Source organism: Ipomoea nil, unplaced genomic scaffold (genome assembly GCF_001879475.1).
Source record: "Ipomoea nil cultivar Tokyo-kokei standard unplaced genomic scaffold, Asagao_1.1 scaffold0114, whole genome shotgun sequence".
NCBI classification, from domain to species: domain Eukaryota; kingdom Viridiplantae; phylum Streptophyta; class Magnoliopsida; order Solanales; family Convolvulaceae; genus Ipomoea; species Ipomoea nil.
This window is the reverse complement of record NW_017616542.1, coordinates 3,275,951-3,293,669: the sequence shown is the minus strand read 5'-3', so window position 1 is coordinate 3,293,669 and position 17,719 is coordinate 3,275,951. Positions and strand designations below refer to the sequence as shown.

Genomic DNA, 17,719 nt, shown 5'->3' with positions numbered 1-17,719 from the left:
CCGAAGAACTAAGTACTCTAGGAATTATTGAATTAAGAATTGGCGAAGGATTATTGAATTATTGGATTGAATTTCTCCCCTTCTGCAGTTCTGCGTACTCTTAGATAGTTAGATCTACACATTGCATAAGAATTAAGATATTATATATATGATTTTTTTTTTAAAAAAAATATTATATATATAATTTATTTATTTTTTTAAAATATGGCCTGACCCGCGGGCCGACCCGCAACCCGCGCAGATTTGTCCGTGCGGGCTCTGGCCCTCCGCGGATCATGCCCGTTAGGCCCGCATTTTCGCGAGCCTAATTTCTTGCGGTCGTAACTCGTCCCATTGCGGGGCGGGTGCGGACTAACTCGCCGGTTTCGGCTCACTTTGACACCCCTAATTGAGGGCATCCATTGAATTACAATTCAACTACAACGAAATTACAGTGAGCCAAACGTAGTGTAAAATAAAGTTTTGGAAGTGTAGTATGGAATACTTTACCAAGAATGCATTAGAACCTTTTGGAGTGAGTGAAAAAGGTACGGTAACAAATTCTTGGTTCCCTAGATCCCTGAGCCTGACCAGAAGAAGTGCGCAACACAGCGCCGACAGAGTAGATCCCGCCGACCACCTCCCCTACTTCCGGTCTCCTTCTCCCCTGTCGACGCCACTTTAAAGGCTGGAAATTCTAGGTTCCGCCCTTGATTACATATATATGTTTGTGTATGGGATGTTGAATCCGTAATTTAAATGAGTTCTTTGTTGAAAATCTGTATAATTTGTTAAGAGTTTATGAATTCATGAATCATGAGATTGTATTTGGGAATTTAGGGTTTTTTTTTTTTTTTTTTTTTTTTTTTTTTTTTTTTTTTTTTGTGATCAGAAAAGAGGTCTGAGGCTCTGGGTAATCTTTTTTTATGCTTACTGATCCTCCATTCCTTCATTCCTCCATGTTGATTTATCAGTTTCTATCTTAAACCTTTTGAATTGTAATTTTCTTGTCGACCAGACTGTTTTTTTTTTCTTTAAATTTTTTTTGTAATATATTTGACAAGTATAGAAGGGTCAACAATTGTGTGGGCATTAGATTATTTGCGCAGGAAAATTAGGAAAGGTTGTGAATTAGGATTCTCAAATCGAACCCAATTCCAAACCAAACTGCAAGATTAAACCGAATGGTTTCATTTTTTCAAAACTGAACCGAATACCCAAGTGGGCATACCTACTTTCTAGTCTTTTTCATTGATATGCTTTTCATTTTTCAATCAGCACCTCAACTTTAAAATGATGTTTGCTTGAGATTGGGTATGGTTTTGCAGTGATTTTGTTCATACTTTATTTATGGAGTCATTTTAATCATTTGACAGGTGAAGCTAAAGTTCACTGTTCTTCAAGTCCTTAATTTTTTCCTGAAGCTAGTGTTTATTTATTGTCTTTCTTTACATCAGGGAGAATTATAACCAATGTGAGCTTGCCATGGAGAGGCATCCAATGCTTTTGTCAGTTCACTGTTCTTAGTCTATCATTCTTTTTTGATTTTGTATGAACCTATAAGAAATATCTCATATTCACATAATATGTGGTCTACCAATAATAGGGGTTCAGACATTTATGAACCTTGATATTTTAGGCCGCCTTGGAGAAAATGCAAATTACTTATTACATCCTCTGTACGAGCACTTAAGTTTAAACAGTATAGTATAATAGTATATAAGATGAATACTTGAATAGAGTTTTAAATGAATAGTTGGTTCATAAGTGCTAATTTGCTATAATAATGTGCTAATTTGCTATAGTAATCATAAGTGTTGGTTCTTACTGTTATTAAACTTGTGTTGTTGGATATTGTATTACGAACTTATGATTTTGTTATTTTGTGATTATTGATTGATTGTAATTTTGTAATATGATACATGGATTTGTGGCAATATACTTATTTATGTATTACTTTCTATTAGGTATATATTTAAAATTTTTTACAAATATGTATGCTTTAAAAGGCTTTAACATGTAGGCCTTAAGTAGGGTCAAAGCCTATTTAAATAAGCTCAAAGCTTATTTAGGACCTACATTAACAAAAAGCCTACGTACAGGCCCAGGCCAAGGCCCAAACTCAGGCTTTAGATTCTCATAGCAGGCCCAGGTCTAATTTTCTAAAGCCCGACTTAGCTTGACCTATTTCCATTCCTATGGGCCGTTTCGGCTTTTACTTAAAAACGGATAACTTAGTTTGGGCTTGGTCGAGTATGAAAGCCCAAAATTATGACTCGCCCGGCCTGCACCTTGCAGTGCCACGTAGCTGAGCTCTGGTCCTCTACTCTGAGTTCTCTCCCTCTGAGATTTGTAGGGTATTAAAGCAATAGAGCTTGAAGAGTGGAAATTCTCGATCCATTTTGCCGGCTGGAGGAGAAGAAACAAAACGATGTCGTCTGTTGGAACCTCAAAGGGCTTGTTAGAAGTCGCAAAATTCGCAGTGTACGTCACTGTTCCGATTGGTCTTATGTACTTCTTCGCCAACAACACCAAGAATCTCCAGAAATTCATGGGCACTGTAAATCTCTCTTTCTATCTCTATTTTTGTGTGTTTGTGTATTTTGAACTGCAGTTTAAGGTTACAATTCCTGATAAGAAATATTACGGAGTATATTGGATTGGATTCTTCTTCCTGTTCGTCCAATTACCTACATTTATTAAGCAAACACCTTCCCTGAAAAACCACTCCAAAATAGTTATGTTGGCTAAAATTCGTTTTTGAGTTATCCAGTCATCTAGTTTATTCAGTCGAAAACAGCCAGGAATAAGAATGTGAAGTGATACAGCAAGAGCGAAAGGGTACTGATTAACAAACTTGAAACTTTTAGTCAATTAAACTATAATAATATGAGGTGATACAGCAGATGATCTCTCTTGAAGTTCTTTGTGGTAAATGGTAATGCATATGTGTGTGTGTGTGTGTGTGGGTGGGGCATGTTTTATTTTAATATTTGAATTTACACACATTGCTGGAAGGGAAAATTGTTGAGCAAAACTTGCTGAATGTTTATGTCTAATGGCTTTTATATTTCTGTTTTACCATCAGTAGCTATAAAGAATTTTGAAGCAAGTTAAAAGGTGGTGTATGGTTCTTCATTCTTGAGGGGATTTTTAAGGCTTGTGAATTTTATGAGGTCAACTTGGAATTAAAAGTTGAGAATTATGGATTTTGGGACATATAATTTTAATGGAAATGGAAATTAAAAAATGGATTGGCACTTGGCAGTGCTGTTGTTGGATATACTTGTATATCAGTATATGTTGTGGGAATTTGGTTAGAACTAACTGTTTTGAACATGTGAGGCTTGAAGTTCTACGATAATTCTTTGCTACTTTGAGTAACCCTTTATCAGGATGAAATTCATGGTAATTGTGGATGGATTGTAGTGAGTAGGAAAAAGTTTGTACTGTGGAGCCTATGAATAGATAAGTAAATGAAGTGTTAAATGTTTTTTTGTTTTGATTAGTTACGAAAAGAAACAAACTTGCTTCACTACACACTGAAAATGTCCTTTGAATAATCACTTTTTGAGGAACAATCTTGGAAAAATAATAACAAACAGCAAACAAGTTAAGTTTTCATTTATAAAGGGATATTAAAGCATTTATTAGAATGAACCAAGAACATCTTATGCTCTTTCTAGGCTGGAAACTAATTGAAAATTAGTGCTGTTCTTGGATATACATATATAGATTATGGGATTTGGTTTGGAGTAGTTGTTTTGAATTCCTGAGGCTTGAAGTTATGAGATAATTCCTTGCTACTTGTAGTAATCCTCACAGGCTGAAATTCTTGCTAATTGTGTATGGATACTAGCCGAGGCCGAAATGGGAAAAGAATTTTGTATTCTGGAGCCTATGAGTATATAAAGAATTGGACTGCTTCTATGTATTCTTATGTGGGTTAATTACCAAAAAGACACTCACTGTGCCTCAGTGCCTACTGAACACATCCTTTGAATAGTTACTTTTTGAGGCACAAACTTGGTTAAATTTCTGTCTAGTTTTCATTTAAAATTGGTACTAAAGCATTTGGTAGAATGAATAAAGATACGTCATGTGCTCTTCCTAAGTTTGAACAAATGGAAAATTACACAAAATCTAACGTGTTTGTGATAATTGTTACTGTTATCTTGTGTTTGTGCCTCAACTTGTAGCTATTTAGATGTTATGTTATTATTATAAATTTAGTCCAACTTTTTTGTTGGTTTGTTATACTTTTGTATCAAACTTGAGTTGTAATTGGAGTTGACGAAATGTTCATTTTATATTCGATAGCACTTCAATGTTCGGTCTTTGCTTTGCTCATCTTGTGCCTTTCTTGGGATAGTATTGTTTACCCTTTGTGTATGTGTTAGGTTTTACTATGATAATTAGCTATGCGTGCTGTTATTTCATTGTATTTGAAATATTATTTGAGCGCTGATGGTTATAGGAATATACTTTTATGTATTACGGAGTACAATTTACAATCTTGATAAGTTTCTAAAGCCCCTCTATTTTTATTTTTTGAAGCGTGAATATATTGTGTATCCTCCAGAAGGACCCCGACCTCCATCACCAGAGGAATTGAGAGAGATGGCGCGAGAAGTGGGTCGCAAGAGAGAGAGGGAGAGAAACCTCAAAAACTGAAGGAGATGAGATGAATGTGGGATTTGTTGGTGGGTGGATGTACATAAGCAAAATCAGTTGTTTTACTATATGCAAGAAGAAGAAGAAGAAGAAGAAAGAATAAATGGCAGCTATTTGATGAAGCTACAGCCTCAGATTATTATTAGATGTGTTTGTGAGGTTGATGTCCCAATGTTTGTCTAACATCCCAAAATGAAACATAACTGCCCTGGGACTGTTGGATGATTGGTGTTTATATACCTCAGCCTCAGGCTTAGATTTGGAGAAGACTTTATAATATGATCTGAATGTTGGAGTTAATTAATTTACAATATGGATCAAGGTGCATGGTATGGTATTATACGCACTCAACACATCCATATTTTTCTTATATTTTTTTCATTTTAAATTTGTTTTTTTTTTTTTTTTTTTTTTTTAATTTCTTCCTTACAAATAAAATTAATGTATACAAAATATACCACTTAAAAGCTTTAATTGAGATATTTTAAATGACACTCGTTAATATATATATTTTTTAAAAAGTTGCCCATGACCTTGTGGTGGAGTAGCATGAAATGATTTTTCTAGATAGATGGTCATAGCCCCCAAGCGGCCAAGCCTTGGTGGGGGCGAGAATTGTAATAGAATAGTAGTACCCAAAAGAATATATTTTAGAAAAAAGTAAAATAAATTTGCATGTAGATGAAGTTCCGGAGTATTATTTTAATGTAATGTTTATGTATATTAAATTTTATTTTTATGAATATATAAAAAAACATTATGAACCTAGTAGAATGTGAATGAAAATAGATTTGATATATTTGTAGTTTAGTATTTGTGTAGTTAGATTTATGATCCTATAGATTAAATATTATAAAGAGTTAATTCCAGCAATGGTCTTCTGACTATTGCGATTTTTTAAAATTGGTCCTCATATTTTAATTTGGACGAAATAGACTCTTGACTATCACATTTGTTCTAGTAATGGTCTTTCCATTAAACATCAATTTGGTTGGCGTTAAGTCTCGGGTATTCAAGTCATTTCTTCTTGGTGCATTTAGTATCAGCACAGCGCTACTCTCCCTTTGAATCGCCACCACAAAGCTCCGGCCACAATGCGCGATACAGCACAACGCCCCTTCGTATAAGCACAGTAGCAAAGGTCGTCGCCGTAGGGCCAATTTGTGGAGGCTATCTAATGTTGTAACATTCCCCTTTCAGATACCTATTATTATGCTTGTGGTGGAAGTTCCTCGTGATTTCATTACCTTGTCTTCTTCACATTCCCAAACACCAGAAGCCCAGACAATCAGTGAAGGCAATCCTTTTCAGGTTGATGGTACAAGTTCTGAGAGCTCTACCTCACCAAAATTGCCCAAGATGAATGACTCTTGCAAGGATGTAAAATCAGTCTGTCTTGACATTAGTTTCAAATCACCATCACATATTGGACTGCAGACCTCTGAGCTGGTAACTACTGTCTATGGACAATTGGACATCATTCATCTGACTAGAGATGAACTTAGATATTGTATCATATTTGTTTTTATTGCTTTGTTATTCTGTTTAGTATCATATATTTGTCCATGTCTAGTATTATCCTTCCTTTTTGTTGAGAGGTCCCTTAGTCTTTATTTGACTTGACTCATCAAAGGCTGAATGAGATATTTTATCAATTTTTAATATGTTTTATTTCTCTTATTCAATTCACTCAATTGCAATGAATATGAGATCTTCCCTTTCTTCTGTTGGTGATAGGTTAAAGAGCTTACTGAACAATTTCCTGCTGCAAAACCTCTTGCTTTGGTATTAAAACAGTTTTTGGCAGATCGAAGTCTGGACCAATCGTATTCACTAATGATCTGTAGTAGTTGCTTAACTTTCCACAAATTTCCTGCAGTTATCATTCTTCTGAACTTCTAAATTTATGGTCTCCTATGCTCAATCCACTCTTTCAAATGCCTAGTTGGTAAGGCTGGAAAACAGTTTATAGACCAGTTTTCTAGTGAAGGTGTGTCTCCAAAACTGCGTTGGAAAAAAAATGCTTAATTTTGTATGAATTGTCCAAACTGTTTTGTTTGTGAAACCGAACAGTACGTGTAAATTGAACCTGGGAAATCCACTTCATTTAGACAAATCTGCTTCCCTAAGATTTGATCTTATGTTAATTAGTTAACCAGAAAGAGGATGAAATGTGCAGATTCATATTCTAACCTAGATACCGCAGATCTTCTATCAATGTGATTGACTGGTTTTGATTTTCTTTCTCAATAATCATGCAATATTCTTTTTTAGGGGAGAAAAATAATTGTTTTTTCTTCAATATTTGACAGGTATTACTGATAACAAGGTTTTTGCAGCATGAGCATCATCATGGTCGCTGCACTATCCAAGTACAGTTCCATACTATTCGATCCCTCTTGATGTCGGCTCCTTAATGTCAGCAAAGATCGTCGCCGGAGGGGCGATTCATGGAGGCTATCTCGCTGCTGTGCTGATACGAAGTGGCGTTGTGCTGTATTACTGTATCGCGCTTTGTGGCCGGAGGTTTATGGAGGCGATTCAAAGGGAGAGTAGCGTAGGGGTGTGCAAGCCCGAAATAATCGTAAGGTCAACCCGACCCAATCGAGTAAATCAGCCTTTTCGGATCGAACCGGCACCCGACTTCATTTAACGAAACCAAGCCAGCCATTTTAACGGTTTAATGAAGTCGGTTTGGGTCTTGTGTTTGCCCACCCGAACCGTCCGACAACCTGATGAAACCTAGGGTTAGATGTGGTGTGCAGTAAACGGCGTCGTGTCCATAGTTTATATATATGAGCGTTTGTACGCTGCACAGCCTTGGCCCTTTAGTCTTCACTCTCTCATAGTCTCATACTCTCATTCTCTGATTTCTCTCTCGACTCTCAACTCTCAACCTAGGGTTTCTCAGTTCTCCCGTTCTATGAGTTCTGGGTAGTGACTAGTGAGTTCTCTCAACTCTCAAGTCTCAATCTTTGAGAGTTGCGATTGAGAATCTCCGATTCTCCGGTGGAAGCCTTTTCTCTGATAGTCTGATTCTCTATTTCTGTCTTGAGTTCTATGAGTCTGTGTCTATGAGACTGTGACTTTGTCTCTGAGTTCTCTCAAGTCTCAATCTCTGAGATTCTGATAGTCCGGTGGAAACCCTTTCTCTGATTCTCTCTTCGATATTCTCTGGGGTCTCAGGCTCTCAGCTGTTCTGTTGTCCTCTTTGAGTCAGTGAATCTGTTGACTTTTGAGTCTTGAGTTTTGACTCTCTGTGAGTCTGTGGTGGAAGCTTTGTTCAGTTGTTGACTGACTCACTTGTGGACGGCTGGACCGCTGGACGTTGCTTGAAGGCCCTTGTTCTCCGGGTAATTTCTGTGAGAAAAGAAGTAAATCTCCAACCCTAGTTATTTTATTTTATTGATTTATTCATTATAATGTGAATTATGTGATATAATATGAGATTCTGGGTTGTGATTCTTTTGAACTTGTGATAATGTGATATATTATGAATATCTGAAAATGTTATTGTGATTTGTGAGTGGAAGCACACTAGCACAATCCTTTTGAAAAATTAAAATATAATCTCTATTGTCTTTCTTGTTTATGGATTGAGGACCCTTAAATATTATAATATATATTGCCTCTGAAATGTGGAAGCTATATATAGTGCCTAACTGCCTATGTGTTGTGACTGTTGTCCATATGATGAGCATTCAGAGATGAGAGACCTTTTGTTGTCTTTGATAGTTCGAATGTTTGATGAATGCCTGATGGAAATATGGAATTGTGTTGCACTTCTTAGTTCTTAGTGCTACACAGTTAAGTGTTAAATGTTAATATGTTATATGTGTATCACTACACTTCTGAGATTGTGTATTATGATTTCCAATTTCCTACTATGTGTACTGATAATGTTCCACACTTTATAGATGGACAATATCAGTATACCTAGTACTGGCTGTGAACCTACCAGTTCTTCTGCTCAAGGAGCAACAGTAGTGGAAGCCCAAACTGTTGACACAATTACTCAACAGATTGTGCTCCCTACTGCTGCAGTTCTTGCAAAGAAAAGGAAAGCGGTTGAAGCCAGATCAAGAGTTTGGGATCATTTTCAAAAGATTTCTGATAGTAATGGTGTTACTATAGAAGCAAAGTGTATCTATTGTGCGAAGTTGTATCAATGTCAATCAAAAAAATATGGTACTATATCTTTAAGGAACCACATGGTTAGCTGTATGAAAAACCCTCACTCTAAGGATACTAGGCAGTCCCTTCTGACATTTCAAGCTGTTGCTACTAGTGATGCATTTGAACCAACTGTGGGAGAGTTGGGGACTTGGGTATTTAATCAGGAAACCATTAGGATTTAGGAGAGCCTTGATAGAAATGATTATCATAGATGAACTTCCCTTTATATTTGTTGAGGGGCAAGGGTTTAGGAGGTTCATTGCAGTGGCTTGTCCTAGGTTTAAAATTCCATCTAGGTGGACAATCAGTAGGGATATCAATGTCATTTATGAAGAAGAAAAATTGAAGTTAAAGTGCTTGTTTAGGGGAAACACTCAAACAGTCAGTATTATAACTGACTCTTGGACATCTATTCATAGGATAAACTACATGGTTGTAACTGCACATTTTATAGATGAGGAGTGGAAGCTACATAAAAAAATTATCTCTTTTGTCCCTGTTACATCACATAAGGGTGAGTATATTGCAAAAGCACTTGAAAGTTGTTTGATAGAGTGGGGGCTGAGGAATGTGTTTACTGTGACAGTAGATAATGCTTCATCAAATGATTTTGCACTTGGTTTTTTAAAAAGGAAAGTGTTGTCTTGGAGATCATCTAGTGTGAAGAGTAAGTATCTTCACATGAGATGCATTGCTCATATTCTGAACTTGGTGGTACAAGATGGTCTAAAACAATGTGATATTGCTGTTAAGAGGGTTAGGGAGGTTGTTAGATATGTCAGAAATTCCCCTTCAAGGTTGAAGAAATTTAGGGATTTGGCAGAGTATAGGGGAATTGAGCAAAAAACATCCTTGTGTCTTGATGTGCCAACAAGGTGGAATTCCACCTATTTGATGTTACAGTCTGCTTTGATCTACCAGAAAGTATTTGATGACTATGAATACAGTGATAACTCTTTTAAATCTGATATGGGTGATTCTATTCCTACTTCTCTGGATTGGGAGTCTGTGAACAACTTGGTTAAGCTGTTGAAATGTTTCTATGAGATGACTATCAGAATTTCAGGGTCCCTATATGTGACAGCTAACACCTTTTTCTCTGAAATATCTGATCTGTATTGTATCTTGAATGAAATGGTGGAAGCTGATGGGGCTGTGAAACTAATGGGGGCTAACATGAAAGCAAAATTTGAAAAATATTGGGGTGATATTGACAAAATGAATTATATGATTTTCTTTGCAAACATTTTAGACCCCAGTGACAAGTTAGAATATATGCCAGCTCAATTACTTCATATGTATGGTGACAAAAAAAAAGGAAAAGATTACCTTGAGAAATTGTTGGCTGCTTTGAATGAATTGTATGATGATTATGCTGTGAGTTATAGCCCTACTGTTGTCCTAGCTACTGATTCTGGTTCTGTAGCATCTGTTACTCCTGTTGTTGAGTCTGTTTCTGCCCCTGTTGGGAGGCCACAACATCTATTGAAGGCCCAAATTAAGAAACAAAGAATGGAAACTGGTGGGAGGAAAAAAACTGAGCTGGAATATTATTTGAGTGAGGAAATAACTGAAGATGAAGGTTCATTTGATATATTGAGATGGTGGAAGGTCAATTCTGCAAGGTTTCCTATCCTTTCTAAGATTGCTAGGGATATCTTAGCTATTGCTATCTCAACTGTTGCCTCAGAATCTGCCTTTAGTACAATTGGGAGGGTTTTAGATCCTTTTAGGAGTTCCTTAACTCCTAAAATTGTGGAAGCCTTGGTATGTACTCAGGATTGGCTTAGGCTGCCAAATACCTCCATTTCAATTGAAGAAGATCTAGAAAAATTAGAAAGATTTAAGAAAGGTAAAATAATGTATTATTTCAATCATTCAATTTAAGTTTTTTTCATTGAATTGAATTCTAACAAGCTTCTTCTTATTTGATTTAATTGCAGAATTTAGTGTTGATGGTTGAAGTGCATCTGGTGGCAGGACTTGTGGTTCTACACTTCCAAGTATTCCTGTAATTGTCTTCTCCAATCTCTATACTTTATATGATATATTAATATCTTAATCTTGTATTCAACTATTCAACTGACTTTATATTCTGATGTTAAGGCAATGAAACTTGGTGACTTTAAGTTGCTTCCCTTGATGAGTTTTTGGCCCCTAACCACTGCTCTTAAATCCTCTAAAGTTTTGGTAGCTTACTAACTTGTAGGAGTAAGTAAAGTTGCTGCCTTTTGCAGTTTTGCATTACTGTAAATCAGTAATTCTAGTAATGTTATCTTATGAGTTTTTGATATATCATGGCAAATTGGCAATGATGAAAGCTTCCACCAATGATCTGAAATAACGATTAAGCTGGTATGTTGCTCAATGTTCAATTGTTCATGGAATCATGGTGATATTGAAGATTTGAAGAAATTTGCCCTTAATCCATACATTGATATGGACAAATATGCTTACTGAGCCAATATTATAATCTCATTTTCTCATTTGTTAAGTAATTATTATTGACTTATTGTTTTTTACTTGTTTAGTTGTTTGTTTCCTTTACTAAATTGCCCTAAGTTTTAACAGGAAGAAGAATAGCAGTCTAGAACACTATGAGTATTACAAATTTAGAGTAGGATCAAGATTCAGGAATCATGATGGCTTTTTGTGATCAGGAATCAACATGGCTTTTTGTGATCATGAATCTGCATGCTGGAAATCTGGAATCGTTTATTGAATCGTGCAAATCACTATGTGGATTTGTAAATCTGTAATTCTGGTTTTTTGTGAAGTGTAAACTACTAAACAGTAAATCATTCATTTTTGGGGTTTTAAGATTTTTTGTATGGCATATTGGCATTAAGGCATTTTGTCTTGAATTTACTTGATTTAGTTTTAAAGTTTTATTATTCTTATTTCAATTTTGCTTCACCCGAACAGTAGTCAGATATCCGACCAAACCGACCGAATCTGAATACTTAAGAAACCGAAATATTTAATATATAAAAAGTTAGGACCGGTTTTACATTCACCAAACCGAAATCTGAGCGGTTTAGCCAACCCCGACCCCGAACCGAACCGAACCGCCCGATGCACACCCCTAGAGTAGCGCTGATACGTAATGCACTAAGAACAAAATGACTTGAATACCCCTCTACTTAACGTTAACTAAACTGATGTTTAACGGAAGGAAGGTCTATCTCGTCCAATTTAAAAGACGAGGACCAATTTTGAAAAATCGCAATAGTCGAAGGACCATTGCTGGAATTAACTCTATTATAAACATAATTTAAGTCACAATCAGTCAATCATGCTGCTCAACACAAGAACTTTAGCAACCAAATTTATTTTTAATTTGCCCAATCATTATACTATAGACCACTAATCAGATTCATTTTTAATATATTAACCATTCATTTTAGTATATTGAATGTTCATTTTTTAAGGTTTATTATTTGATATACTATTTAAAAATAAATATTTACCGATACACAATATAATTTGTCGTTTTAAACAAAATTGAAATAAAATAATTTGTATTACATAAATAATTGTATGATGAATTTAAATAATCAAAGAACCTTTTGATTTTGGATGTACAAAAAGCAAATGAAGAAACTTTTATATGCTTAATTGCATGACCAATATAATTTATTCCAGAAATTACATATATAAAATATATATTGTTGGGCAATTGTTTTGGGTTTGGGTTTATGAAAAACGGACCTTTGATCTATAACTTAAATAATTACAATATATATATATATATATATATATATATATATATATATATATATATATATATATATATATATATATATATATATACAGTCGTTATATCGTAGACCGCGGTGCACCGCGATCAAAAAGCAGCGCCGTAAGAAACGGTCCGCTGTTACCGTTAACGGAGTTCGCATGTTTGGTGTATTAAACACCAATTGACACTACAGTATATCTAAACCGACACTGCCTCACGACAAATGAAACTGCAGTTATATCAAAATGATACTGTAGTTGTGGTGAAATGAAACTGCAGTGTATATAAAATGAAACTGAATAACATTTCACATATTTGAGGGTATATTGTACAATGAAGCTGTAATTATATCAAAATGATCATGTAGTTGTGTTTTAATAAAACTATACTGCATATAAAATAAAATTGAATAACATTTTCACATATTTGAGTCTATAAATATCGAATGAAACTGTAGTTATATCGAAATGAAACTGTAGTTGTGTTGAACTGAAACTGCAGTGTATACAAAATGAAACTGAATAACATAGTTACTTTTTGCGGAAGGGTGCGGAACGGCGGAAAACGAATGCCGTTTATTTTCATTTAACAAAACATCGTCATTTTGATGTGCGGTGCACGATATAATTTGCCATTGGTGGGGAATACCCCGACCGACATGCCACGTGTTTTATTGTTGTTTATGCAGGTTTACAAGTCGGATATCTCTAAAGGAACCCGGTCGTACCCGACCGGTGCATCACCCGACCGACGTCTTCAACTCCCGATCGATAGCCCTTAGACGAGAGAGCCGAGAAGAAGCACGTGGCAACGTTACGCGTTGACAGGCAGGGCTCGCGGGGTGAAGACACGTGGTTGCTACGTGGGTTACATGCCTGCCGGCCGGAGTTGTGTATCCGGCCTAGCGGCTATAAATACCCGCGGCGGCAACAGTGTGAGGGACTTTTGGAATGATCGATAGGCTATTTACAGAGCATCCCGACCGCAGTCAGTCTGCCCTCGGAATAGCTACTTAGATTGTATTAGGTCATTTTACACGATCAATAAATGTTTTACTTGCTTTAACTTGGTCGCATTATTACTTTGACCTCACTACGTGGAATTAGTACTATCATTTTGGCGCCGTCTGTGGGGACCTGTGCGAGAAAGCTATCGTCTGACGAGCACCGGTTCTATCTTTCAAAATGTATCCATTCGCGTACAACCTTCTAGGCGATGATCAGGCAGATGCAGCGAGCTCATCCGATCACCAGCCCACGCAGTATCATTGTCAGACCGTTGACCTCAACCTCAACCTATCACTGTAACACCTCGTGTTACGACCCCTAAAATCAATTAATTAATTAATCGCTCACCCTAAAAAGGGAATTAAAATACATTAATTAGCTAAAAGAGGGTCCACCATATTCCATGGGCCCTTATCCTTAAAGCCAACCCTTAGTCCCATAGGAAATAGAATTAGCTAATCCATACCACTTAGACCCTAATTGGGATTCTTAGATATATAAATAGGGACATAGGAGGCACCTAGAACTCACATCACAATAACTTTCACCACACAAGAATTCCCATAGGAGAAATCAAGAAAGAAGAAATCTTAAAGAAAGATCCTTCATAGCCAAGGAAATTAATTAAGGCTAAAAGGTAACCCATGTCTCAACAAAACCTATTTTCTTTGCTATGATCTCCTTCTTTGGCTCCATCTATATACCTGTGTCTTGATGAATTTCTTTATGATATTTGTGATATAATCTTGATTGATTGATATGATGATTTTGTGAGTGATCTTGATGTTAAAAAGAGGTTCTTGATATTTATGTGATGATTCTTGAAAAATCTTGATGGTTCTTGATGATGAAGATAAAATATGATTTTGATGGTTTGGGTGGGATTAGAGCCCTAGGTTGGATTGGGAATTTGTATTGTGATATTCTTGATTTATATTTGGGTGGGAATTGGCATGTTCGGGTGTTGTTCGTGTCTAGAAGTCATGTTAGGATGTGTTCAATATGATCCTTGCTTTCGATCCATTAATTGCCTATGTGGTGTCGTTAATTGCGTTTAAAAAATGTCTAAGCATGGTTTCGGGTTCCACAAAGGATCTCGGGACGTTTATTGAGTTAAAGAGTCAGTGGGGGGTAGGGGTACCCACCACCTACCCGCTGCCCGAGATTTACTGCCAAGCAGCGGGCAGCCGGCGGGCAGGCGTTTACCCGTCGGCCACCCGCTGCCCGGAGGTCCATCGCCGGCGGGTGATCCCCCACCCACCGGCTATCCGCTGGTCCGTTACCCACCCCGGGTCCTCGGCTTTCCCGTTTGATGTTCCCCATTCCCCGTGGTGTCCCAACGGACCCCGTTTGTCGTGCTTGAGTCTAGTTTGATGTTTCGGGTACCATTTGTAGGATAAAAGAGTCTTAGGAACTGCATGCTAGTGAATCGGTAGCCCGTTGGCCTAGGAGAAGAATGCATGAACCCCTTAGGACTAGTCACGTAAGTTTATTTATGCATCTCCCCCTTCCCAATGTGCTATTATGTGCTACAATGTGTTATGTGATGAATGATTCCTCAATTTGGTTGCGATCAAATTGGCTATATGGGCAGTTGGATGGGTTGAGAACCATACCGACTGTTAACCAGGCCGGTTGCGATCGGTCAGGTATATAAATATTATATAGGGCTGCGGTCCACTGTTTGGTTACACATGAGCTGCGGTTCATTCTCCTAGCTGCGGTCAGTGATTCCCTTCTTGGGCTACAGCCCACGGGCCTCGTGTGCGGATGGTCCACCGACTGGACGCGCCAGCGGTGTGTAGGGCCACCAGCCTGAGGAAGACCATAGCCCACCGAATGAGTGATCAGGCGGTGTGTAGGGCTATGGTTGGCTACGATCCACCGAGTGAAGGACCAGCGGTGTGTAGGGTCGTAGTCTCCGAGGATCTTCGCCCACCGACTGAGTCCCTCAGCGGTGTGTAGGGCTTGATCCGCTACGATCCACTGACTGTGCTCATCAACGGTGTGTAGGGTCGTAGTCCCCATAAGAGGATCACATTCCACCGACTGAGCGCGTCAGCGGTGTGTAGGGCTGTGATCCGCCGTCGAGCTTTCGGTGGTCTGTACGGTTGGTTGCGATCAACCCCTTCATGCTGCGGTATGAAGTAGGGTGCTGCGGGGCCATGTTAGTGCTATACGCACTAACCCGCATGTTCGCGGCATGTTATTGGTCCCGTGGCGCCACCAAAGTGTGCTTATGTGATTTGAATGATGATGATTTGAATGATGACTTGAATGACGAATGAATGATGATTGAATAATGATGTGGATGATGTGAAAGTAAACTGTGACCTTAAGTATATGTTCATTATAATGTTGTCTCTATATAACGGTTTATCATGATTGAATGTTTTTACCCCTACTTGCTGAGTCTATCCCTGATTTTAAAGCTAGAGTCCCTAAGTATATCTCTTCCTGCTTCAAAATGGTTTTCGTATATATATATATATATATATATATATATATATATATATATATATATATATATATATATATATATATATATATATATATATATATATATATATACCTATATTGTATTTCAACGCGTTGGAGTGGGTTAGCAGCATCATTTGCTGAACAGATATATTTGGCTTTCAGGCACAGATGAGTAGCCACCGGAGCACGCTAGAGATCCGGTGTAACAACCCCCAAAACACATGCTATAAAAAGCCTTAACACATGCAGATAACACAACTAAACAACTAGCACAGCGGAAGATTAAAAGATAACTGGGTAAACATAAATCCAAGTCATGGGGTGTTATGCCACGTTCACCAACAAGGTTGAACGCTACGGCAATATCTGCATTGTTTACAACTATCCAAAGTCTCAACAGGTCTACAACTAGATAGGCACACATGCCATAAAACCAACGGGAGAGTTACGCTAACAGGCACTAGACTGCGCATTCGCCTAGATATCACATGAAAGAACACAATAAAACTTGGGACGACGCCCGGTCAGCGAATAATGCTGGTAACCCACCAATACATGTGAAATAGCATACATAAGTAAGGTATAAGTTGTAGAACCAATTTCAAAATGGAATACATATATATAAGTGTAAAACCAAGAGTAATAGTCAACACAAGACTCAACAATTTCAAAATGGAACACATCCCATGATCACAAGAACAACACGACTCACAAAAGAGTCAAGGCATGATCTATCATCACTCAATAGATCAAAACCCGACATGCACAACGCAAAGGAATAAGACTCACACAACCGGCAACACATGCCAAGGCAACACATGCCTTTGTGACTACACACGTCACAAGAGAAGAACTCACCACAATGGCTACAATAGCCCTCGTGACATCACCCATCACGAGTTGATATGCCTGCCTTATGCCCGGTTCCAACCTTACGGCTACCCCCAACCTTGTTTCTTCTTTCCAACCATTACCTCCAGGACCCCTGTACTTCTTATTCCAACCTTTTCCCTCCTGGGACCGTCGTCCCCCACCAACAAACCACCAACAAAGCCACCAATTTCATAGTACACAAGGTACCGTTCACACACACGGCGACACACGCCTCGGCGACACACGCCTTTCCCAAAATACGTGAACCTGACACACAGGTCACAACTCCATAATCACGTCATGGCCACCACGAGGACCACTGCAATACCTTGGTGACTAGTGTCCCATACCACTAATCGTGCAATCCAGGTAAAGCCACACACACATCACACCTCAACAGGAATCAATCAACGGATTACAACGAAGGTATGAAACATACTCAATCAAGGAATGGGTCACAGCCCAACCACAACAACGATGAATAAAACAAGTTATCATCAACCCATCGGAAGGTACAAACAACACACACGCTAGCATTTAGACACCAAACTAGCATGCTTTTCAAACGGATAAACCAAAGGTAGTTTCGAGGAACACACAAGACACATCACGGTTCAACGAAACACAATGTTGAACACTTAGCACGATTCAAGACACCAAAGTCCTACATGGATACCTACCACTGTAACACCCCGTGTTACGATCTCCAAACTCGGAATTAATTATATAATTAATTCCGCCAAGAACAGTTAATAGGGAGTTAATTTCCGTTAATTGGTAAATGTGG

General features: G+C 37.8%; 1 protein-coding gene and 2 long non-coding RNA genes across 5 annotated transcripts; 2 read left to right on the top strand and 1 right to left on the bottom strand.

Moving 5' to 3' along the window:
- The first annotated feature begins 521 nt into the window (after nt 1–521).
- Nucleotides 522–5,025, top strand: LOC109192034. 3 transcript variants are annotated; one of them, XR_002056060.1, is made up of 4 exons: nt 522–680; nt 1,437–1,487; nt 2,336–2,539; nt 4,537–5,023. It is a non-coding gene; the product is annotated as an uncharacterized LOC109192034 (long non-coding RNA). The 3 variants fall into 3 exon arrangements; XR_002056042.1 differs by lacking the exon at nt 1,437–1,487 and having other exon boundaries at nt 525–680; nt 4,537–5,004; XR_002056037.1 differs by lacking the exons at nt 522–680; nt 1,437–1,487 and having other exon boundaries at nt 2,260–2,539; nt 4,537–5,025.
- Nucleotides 5,026–9,027: 4,002 nt separating this feature from the next.
- On the top strand, nt 9,028–10,429 carry LOC109154453 (zinc finger BED domain-containing protein RICESLEEPER 2-like). The gene is made up of 2 exons (XM_019302243.1): nt 9,028–10,293; nt 10,406–10,429. Exons 1-2 carry the CDS (start codon nt 9,028–9,030, stop codon nt 10,427–10,429), a joined length of 1,290 nt encoding a protein of 429 aa, XP_019157788.1.
- Nucleotides 10,427–17,382, bottom strand: LOC109152157. Its single transcript, XR_002049366.1, has 3 exons — nt 17,372–17,382; nt 11,965–11,971; nt 10,427–10,631 (listed from the first exon to the last, which is right to left on the bottom strand). It is a non-coding gene; the product is annotated as an uncharacterized LOC109152157 (long non-coding RNA).
- Nucleotides 17,383–17,719: the final 337 nt, after the last annotated feature.

Bases quoted from the DNA above. Each gene is read 5' to 3' on its own strand.
- LOC109154453 (XM_019302243.1), top strand. From the start codon at position 9,028: ATGATTATCATAGATGAACTTCCCTTTATATTTGTTGAGGGGCAAGGG. The intron at 10,294-10,405 runs GTTGGGAGGCCA...AAATAACTGAAG, and splicing joins TTGAGTCTGTTTCTGCCCCT to ATGAAGGTTCATTTGATATA.